Source organism: Pelophylax lessonae (genome assembly GCF_965119305.1).
Source record: "Pelophylax lessonae genome assembly, chromosome: 13".
Lineage (NCBI taxonomy): Eukaryota > Metazoa > Chordata > Amphibia > Anura > Ranidae > Pelophylax > Pelophylax lessonae.
In genome coordinates, this window is record NC_138780.1 from 20,596,710 (window position 1) to 20,606,152 (window position 9,443).

The following is a 9,443-nucleotide window of genomic DNA, read 5'->3' on the forward strand; positions in this document are numbered from 1 at the left end:
TTTAACAATAAAGCCTATATTGAGGATAATGCGCTAGGTCGATGCGCCTTTCTTTGTGTTTCTTGTTTGCAGTATTGTTGGACTGCCCCAGTCCTTTTAGGAAGCAGGATCCTAGCCATCCAAGACGCCATTTTGAAAGTCCCGTGGGCAGAGCAGTCAAGGAGTCGGCTTTCTGAGCGTAGGAGATAGGTGGTTTATCCACCTTGTTTTGATTGGAGCGGTCAATGGTGTCTGCCCCCTATTAAATGTGGTTAGTCAATGGTGTCTACCCCCTGTTAAATGTCAGTGGTCAATGGTATCTGCCCCCTGGTAAATGTTGGTGGTCAATGGTATCTGACCCCTGGTAAATGTTGGTGGTCAATATCTACCCCCTGGTAAATGTTGGTGGTCAATGGTATCTGCCCCACGGTAAATGTTAGTGGAGTTATTGCCTCCTTATGGAGTTGGTTGGTGGTGAGTGCCCCTTCAAATGTTGCTGGTCAATGGTGTCTGGCCCCTATTATATGTTGGTGGTCAATTGGGTCTATCCCCTGTTAAATGTCAGTGGCCAATGGTATCTGCCCCCTGGTAAATGTTGGTAGTCAATGGTATCTGTCCCCTGGTAAATGTTGGTGGTCAATGGTATCTGCCCCCTGGTAAATGTTGGTGGTCAATGGTATCTGCCCCCTGGTAAATGTTGGTGGTCAATGGTATCTGCCCCCTGGTAAATGTTGGTGGTCAATGGTATCTGCCCCCTGGTAAATGTTGGTGGTCAATGGTATCTGCCCCACGGTAAATGTTGGTGGTCAATGGTATCTGCCCCCTGGTAAATGTTGGTGGTCAATGGTATCTGCCCCCTGGTAAATGTTTGTGGTCAATGGTATCTGCCCCCTGGTAAATGTTGGTGGTCAATGATATCTGCCCCCTGGTAAATGTTGGTGGTCAATGGTATCTGCCCCACGGTAAATGTTAGTGGAGTTATTGCCTCCTTATGGAGTTGGTTGGTGGTGAGTGCCCCTTCAAATGTTGGTGGTCAATGGTGTCTGGCCCCTATTATATGTTGGTGGTCAATTGGGTCTATCCCCTGTTAAATGTCAGTGGCCAATGGTATCTGCCCCCTGGTAAATGTTGGTAGTCAATGGTATCTGCCCCCTGGTAAATGTTGGTGGTCAATGGTATCTGTCCCCTGGTAAATGTTGGTGGTCAATGGTAAATGTTGGTGGTCAATGGTATCTGCCCCCTGGTAAATGTTGGTGGTCAATGGTATCTGCCCCTGGTAAATGTTGGTGGTCAATGGTATCTGCCCCATGGTAAATTGGTAAATGTTGGTGGTCAATGGTATCTGCCCCCTGGTAAATGTTGGAGGTCAATGATATCTGCTCCCTGGTAAATGTTGGTGGTCAATAGTATCTGCCCCACGGTAAATGTTAGTGGAGTTATTGCCTCCTTATGGAGTTGGTTGGTGGTGAGTGCCCCTTCAAATGTTGGTGGTCAATGGTGTCTGGCCCCTATTATATGTTGGTGGTCAATGGTATCTGCCCCTGGTAAATGTTCGTGGTCAATGGTATCTGCTCTGCTTCAGTATGTCACAGTACATGTTGGCATTCATGGTTCCCTCAATGAACTGTAGCTCCCCAGTGCCGGCAGCACTCATGCAGCCCCAGACCATGACACTCCCACCACCACCATGCTTGACTGTAGGCAAGACACACTTGTCTTTGTACTCCTCACCTGGTTGCCGCCACACATGCTGGACACCATCTGAACTAAAAAAGTTTATCTTGGTCTCATCAGACCAGCAAACAGTTTGCAGGCTTTCTTGTGCATCATCTTTATAAGAGGCTTCCTTCCGGGACGACAGCCATTGATGGCCAATTTGATGCAGTGTGCGGCGTATGGTCTGAGCACTGACAGGCTGACCCCCCCCCACCCCTTCAACCTCTGCAGCAATGCTGGCAGCACTCATACGTCTATTTCCCAAAGACAACCTCTGGATATGACACTGAGCACGTGCACTCAATTTCTTTGGTCGACCATGGTGAGGCCTGTTCTGAGTGGAACCTGTCCTGTTAACTGGCTGTATGGTCTTGGCCACCGTGCTGCAGCTCAGTGTCAGGGTCTTGGCAATCTTCTTATAGCCTAGGCCAGGGATCCTCAAACTACGGCCCTCCAGCTGTTGCAGAACTATACATCCCATGAGGCATTGTAAAACTCTGACATTCACAGACATGATGGGAATTGTAGTTCCTGAACATCTGGAGGGCCATAGTTTGAAGACCCCTGGCCTAGGCCATCTCTATTTAGAGCAAAAATTCTTTTTTTCAGATCCTCAGAGTTTTTTGCCATGAGGTGCCATGTTGAACTTCCAGTGACCAGTATGAGAGAGTGAGAGCGATAACACCAAATTTAACACACCTGCTCCCCATTCACACCTGAGACCTTGTAACACTAACGAGTCACATGACATCAGGGAGGGAAAATGGCTAATTGGGCCCAATTTGGACATTTTCACTTAGGGGTGTACTCACTTTTGTTGCCAGCAGTTTAGACATTAATTGCTGGGTGTGGAGTTATTTTGAGGGGACAGCAAATTTATGCTGGCCATACACTAGCTGAAAGATCGTCCGAAAATCTGTCATTTGCTCCGATCGTTCGTTTTTCGTCCAGTTAATGGGCACAAATAGAGAATCGTTTTTAACTTTTCAGAGCCAAAAAATCGAAGGAACAGTTTTGAAAATCCGCCGAACGATAAATTGGAAGGTTAATGTGTTTCTCGGCCGACCTGTTTGCACCCGGCATATGTGACAAACTGAACGAAATTTATGTCCATTGAACGATTTATCGTTCTAAATTCGGTCATTACATGATGGCACGATCGTCTGCTCTCACGGCCGATTTTTTCGTTTCTCGAAAATGAGTTTGCCCGATATTTCGGCTAGTGTATGGCCAGCTTAACACTGTTATACAAGCTGTACACTCACTACTTTACATTGTAGCAAAGTGTCATTTCTTCAGTGTTGTCACATGAAAAGATAGAATAAAATATTTACATAAATGTGAGGGGTGTACTTACTTTTGTGAGATACTGTATATTTTGCATTTCTGATGGTTAAATACTTTATTGTAACTAGAAGTGACACAATGAATAAAAAAAAATCTTCTATGTGCCTCTGATTGCTCGGAGATGGGGAGACTTTCCTCCCTTTGCTCTCCTGATTGCCTGCACTCCAAATACAGCCTTTAAATCAACAGGGGGCTTCATTAATATCGCATCTCTTGATGAGACGCTCGGCAGGTTGTCGCATTCTGATCACTGGCGGTTTAGGACGGAATGATATAGAAACGTGCTGGATTTGCACCTTCTATCCAGAGGGCAGTTGGTCAGACCGCACTGTCTATAGCAGTGGTTCTTAACCTTGTTGGAGGTACTGAACCCCACCAGCTTCATATGTGCATTCACCGAACCCTTCTTAATTGGAAAAATAAAATATGATTTTATGAGTCTAGTCTCGGGAGGGGCACTGCCAGAAAATAAGGTGTTGTTTACAGAACTGAAATAAACGTGTCATACAAAGTAAAATGTACAGAGGTCAGTAGGCTGTAGGGCAGCGTACAGAGGTCAGTAGGCTGTAGGGCAGGGTACAGAGGTCAGTAGGCTGTAGGGCAGCGTACAGAGGTCAGTAGGCTGTAGGGCAGGGTACAGAGGTCAGTAGGCTGTAGGGCAGGGTACAGAGGTCAGTAGGCTGTAGGGCAGCGTACAGAGGTCAGTAGGCTGTAGGGCAGCGTACAGAGGTCAGTAGGCTGTAGGGCAGTGTGCAGTAGTGAGTAGTTTGTAGGGTAGTGTACAGTGCTCATAAGTTTGTAGGGTAGTGTACAGTGCTCAGTATTTTGTAGGGTAGTGTACAGTGCTCAGTATTTTGTAGGGTAGTGTACAGTGCTCAGTAGTTTGTAGGGCAGTGTAGCGAGGTCAGTAGTTTGTAGGGCAGTGTAGCGAGGTCAGTAGCATGTAGGGCAGTGTATAGGGGTCAGTAGTTTTTAGGGCGGTGTAGAAAGGTCAGTAGGATGTAGGGCAGTGTACAGAGACCAGTAGCATGTAGGGCAGTGTATATGGGTCAGTTGATTGTAGGGAAGGATAGAGTGGTCAGTAGGCTGTAGGACGGTGTACAGAGAATAGGGCAGAGGACAGGAGTTGACAGGACAGAGGATAGGACAGTGTACAGGGATCAGTAAAGCCACACACCAGGGGGCTGGAAGGGCACACACCAGGGGAGGGTCAGGAGGGCACACACTGGGGGGGGTCAGGAGGGCACACACCGGGGGGTTATGAGGGCACACACCAGGGGGTTGAAAGGGCATACACTGGGGGGAGGGTCAGGAGGACACACACTGTGGGGGAGGGTAGTGAGGGCACACACCAGTGGAGAGTCAGGAGGCCACACACTGGGTGTCAGGAGGGCACACATCAGTGGTTGGGAGGGCACACACTGGGGGAGCCAGGAGGGCACACACTGGGGGGGGGGGGGTGGGAAGTCATACCATGGGGTATCAGGAGGGCACACACTGGGGGGGGGGGGTGGGAGGGCATACCATGGGGTGTCAGGAGGGCACACTGGGGTGGGGTTGGGAGGGCATACCATGGGGTGTTAGGGGGGCACACACTTGGGGGGGTTGGGAGGGCATACCATGGGGTGTCAGGAGGGCACACACTGGGGTGGGGGGTTGGGAGGGCATACCATGGGGTGTCAGGAGGGCACACACTGGGGTGGGGGGTTGGGAGGGCATACCATGGGGTATCAGGAGGGCACACACTGGGGGGGGTGGGAGGGCATACCATGGGGTGTCAGGAGGGCACACTGGGGTGGGGTTTGGAGGGCATACCATGGGGTGTTAGGGGGGCACACACTTGGGGGGGTTGGGAGGGCATACCATGGGGTGTCAGGAGGGCACACACTGGGGTGGGGGGTTGGGAGGGCATACCATGGGGTGTCAGGAGGGCACACACTGGGGGGAGGTGTTGGGAGGACATACCATGGGGTATCAGGAGGGCACACACTGGGGGGGTTGGGAGGGCATTCCATGGGGTGTCAAGAGGGAACACACTGGGGGGAGGTGTTGGGAGGGCATACCATGGGGTGTCTGGGGGGCACACACTGGGGGGGGGGGGAGTTGAGAGGGCATACCATGGGGTGTCAGGAGGACACACACTGGGGGGGAGGTGTTGGGAGGGCATACCATGGGTATCAGGAGGGCACACACCAGGGGGCATTCACAATGTTTATTGAGCTAAATGAAAAGGACATGCATTTCCATTTGTCAGCTAACAGCACCTCTATGCTAAGCTGCAGTAACTCAGCAGACTTAGCATAGAGGTGCTTGTAAACGAATCCACCATGTACAGCTAGCTGAGCCTACCTCCAGGAACATTCACTCGGCTCCCTCTGCTCAGCTGCTCACACTTCCCTCTTCCAGGCGGGAGCGATCTCCGTGGTCAGGTACATCCCCATCCCGCCCACTCAAGCAGCAAGCAGCCTGCAGGAGATAGGCTGGAAACCTGCTGGGGGAGGTACAGGGGGCAGAGCATCAAGTGTCTATGTGTAATGGCTGTGAGTCGTCCCGACCGCAGCTCTGATTTCCCGGGGGGGGGGGGGGGGGGGTGGCCTCACAATCAGTAATTGCCCTGTTGCCCCCCCGCCGAACCCCTGAGACTGACTCACCGAACCCCTGGGGTTCGATCGAACCCAGGTTAAGAACCACTGGTCTATAGTATCTCACAAAAGTTAGTACACCCCTCACATTTTTGTAAATATTTTATTTTATCTTTTCATGTGACAACACTGAAGAAATGACACTTTGCTACAATGTAAAGTAGTGAGTGTACAGCTTGTATAACAGTGTAAATCTGCTGTCCCCTCAAAATAACTCAACACACAGCCATTAATGTCTAAACCGCTGGCAACAAAAGTGAGTACACCCCTAAATGAAAATTGTCCAAATTGGGCCCAATTAGTAATTTTCCCTCTCCGGTGTCATGTGACTCGTTAGGTTACAAAGTCTCAGGTCGTTAAATTTACACTGTTATACAAGCTGTACACTCACTACTTTACATTGTAGCAAAGTGTCATTTCTTCAGTGTTGTCACATGAAAAGATAGAATAAAATATTTACAAAAAATGTGAGGGGTGTACTCACTTTTTTGAGATATTGTGTAATATATATATACACACACACACACACACATACAGTACATACACCCACATACTGTGTGTGTGTATATATATATATATACACACATACATACACACACACAGTATATATATATATATATATATATATATATATACATACATACATACATACATATACACACATGCATACATATATATATATATATATACAGTATATACACATACACACAGTACATACACACATACTGTATGTGTATATATATACACACACACACACACACACATATATATATATATATATATATATATATATAGCTCCGATTTAGTAGGAACAATTCTTTTAACCGGTTGCCGACCGCCGCACGACTATATACTGCGGCGGTCAGCCCCGGCCAGGCAGAGTGACGTATCGGTACGTCACTCGCCTGTCACTGACTTGCGAGCCTATCGCGGGCGGGCGCGCGCCCGCCGCGGCTCGTTCACAGACAAGTCAGTGCGTGTGACCGGCGGACTCGATGTCCGCCAGTCACACTGCGATCGCTCCTGTGAAGGGAGAAAGACAGAGCAGCTTGTGTAAACAAGCTGCCTGTCAGTTCTCCCTGTGTAAAAGTGAAGATCTGTCCGTTCTACTATGTAGAACGGTTGATCTTTGCTTTTACACCAATAGGAATGTCCCTACACAGTTAGAATCACGCCCCTAGGACACACTTAACCCCTCCCTGTCCAATAAAGTTAACCCCTTCCCTGCCAGTGTCATTTTTGCAGTAACAGTGCATATGTATAGCACTGATTACTGCAGTAATGTCACTGGTACCCCCAAAAGTGTCAAAAATGTCAGTCAAGGGTCCGATCTGTCCGCCGCAATGTCGCAGTACCGAAAAAAAAATCGCAGATCGCCGCCATTACGCGTTAAAAAAAAAAACACCAAAAATGACAAAAATCTTTCCCTTTGTTAGTAAACGCGATAACTTTTGCGCAAACCAATCAAAATACGCTTTTTGCGATTTTTTTTACCAAACATAGGTAGCATAAAACAAATTGGCCGAAAAATGTTAAAAAATTTTGATTTTTACTTTTTTTTTTGGGGAATTTCATATAAAAAAATGTGAAAAATATTGTTATTTTTGCAAAATTTACGCTCTTTTTTTGTTTATAGCGCATGATCAAAAAATCGCACAGGTGATCAAATACCACCAAAAGAAAGCTCTGTTTGTGGGAAAAAAAGGACGTCAAATTCGTTTAGGTACAGCGTCGCACGACCGCGCAATTGTCCGTTAAAGTCACGCAGTAAAAAATCGCAAAAAAACCCCTGGTCCTTTAGCAGCCAAATCCTCCGGGGCTTAAGTGGTTAAAGATATCCCTTAAATAGCGATCCCATATCTGGACCTTCCAAGTGGACCAGGACCCACCTATGCACTGAGCAGAGATTCTTTGACCGCCAACCCTTGCCCAGGACTCTGTCACAGTACATGTAGATACGTAGATATGTAGGTTCCAAACATTTTTTATGATTTGGATACCTTCAGAGACATAAAAGTGTGTTTTATAGAAGTGATGTACAGTAGTTGTCAGCAGATAGTGCCCGCGTCCTCAGGAATCCCAGTTTTAGGGCAGTGCCCATGTCCTCAGGAATCCCAGTTTTAGGGCAGTGCCCGCGTCCTCAGGAATCCCAGTTTTAGGGTAGTGCCCGCGTCCTTAGGAACCCCAGTTTTAGGGTAGTGCCCGCATCCTCAGGAATCCCAGTTTTAGGGGAGTGCCCGCATCCTCAGGAATCCCAGTTTTAGGGCAGTGCCCACGTCCTCAGGAATCCCAGTTTTAGGGGAGTGCCCGCGTCCTCAGGAATCCCAGTTTTAGGGGAGTGCCCGCATCCTCAGGAATCCCAGTTTTAGGGCAGTGCCCACGTCCTCAGGAATCCCAGTTTTAGGGGAGCGCCCGCGTCCTCAGGAATCCCAGTTTTAGGGGAGCGCCTGCGTCCTCAGGAATCCCAGTTTTAGGGTAGTGCCCGCGTCCTCAGGAATCCCAGTTTTAGGGCAGTGCCCGCCTCCTAAGGAATTCCAGTTTTAGGGCAGTGCCCGCCTCCTAAGGAATCCCAGTTTTAGGGCAGTGCCCACCTCTTAAGGAATCCCAGTTTTAGGGTAGTGCCCGCGTCCTCAGGAATCCCAGTTTTAGGGGAGCGCCCGCGTCCTCAGGAATCCCAGTTTTAGGGTAGTGCCCGCGTCCTCAGGAATCCGAGTTTTAGGGTAGTGCCCGCATCCTCAGGGATCCCAGTTTTAGGGCAGTGCCCGCCTCCTAAGGAATCCCAGTTTTAGGGCAGTGCCCGCCTCTTAAGGAATCCCAGTTTTAGGGCAGTGCCCGCCTCCTAAGGAATCCCAGTTTTAGGGCAGTGCCCGCGTCCTCAGGAATCCCAGTTTTAGGGGAGCGCCCGCGTCCTCAGGAATCCCAGTTTTAGGGTAGTGCCCGCGCCCTCAGGAATCCCAGTTTTAGGGGAGTGCTCGCGTCCTCAGGAATCCCAGTTTTAGGGTACAATATTCTCGGTGGGATAACCTCACCGGCGTCACAACCGCGAGCCGATGATTTGGTTACTGATAGCACAGTTGCTGTAATGGGCCTAACCTTTCCCTATTCAGCTCTATACAGCATAGAATAGAACGGCACTCACAGAGACAAGATCTTACCAGGGTGCCAATCAATGGCATTGTCAACAGGTCCAGATGTCTGATACTTATCAGAGTAACGTTCCACATCTAAGAGAGAGAGAGAGAGAAATAACAGGGAGGTTAAAAATAGACGCCACTTCCTGCGTCACCGAGAGGCAAAATCAATATGACACCACGTAGACGCAGATACAAACTCTTCCCGGCCAATCAGGAGAGGGGGGAAGCAGGCAACGCTTCTGCAGTCGCTGCTGAAATGTCTCACAGGCCGAGTGTGGAGCTTTCGCGGCTTTGTGACAGCGAAGGGGGAAAAATGGAATGAAATCGTCCTTATTTTACAAGTGCTAATAGATTGTGAAATCTACGGGCTTCGATTTCTGGAAGGGCGACACAATTAGACTTCCCAACAATACCCCCCCCCCCCCTTAGACAGATGGTGATGTGGGGGGTCTGACTAATGAAACTCGCCCGCCGGGCATCGGGCAATTAAGAAGATGTTAGATGTGTCAGGAGCAGCCTGGTCAGAAAGTAAGGTGGCGGGAGAAAGGGGGGCGAGGGGGGGGATACTTGAGAAATACTTAAAAATGATGACGGCACGTCAAGTGCGTTCTGGCAGACAAAATGG

The 9,443-nt window shown here is 49.0% G+C and overlaps 1 protein-coding gene across 2 annotated transcripts in view; it reads right to left on the reverse strand.

Moving 5' to 3' along the window:
* Positions 1 to 9,443, reverse strand: part of POLR3GL (RNA polymerase III subunit GL) — a 43,988-nt gene that overhangs the window by 20,342 nt on the left and 14,203 nt on the right. For both annotated transcript variants that reach the window (XM_082275079.1, XM_082275080.1), the window contains one exon: positions 8,840 to 8,908. In XM_082275079.1, coding sequence (XP_082131205.1) covers positions 8,840 to 8,908 — 69 coding nt within the window. The remainder of the gene's footprint in view (positions 1 to 8,839; positions 8,909 to 9,443) is intronic.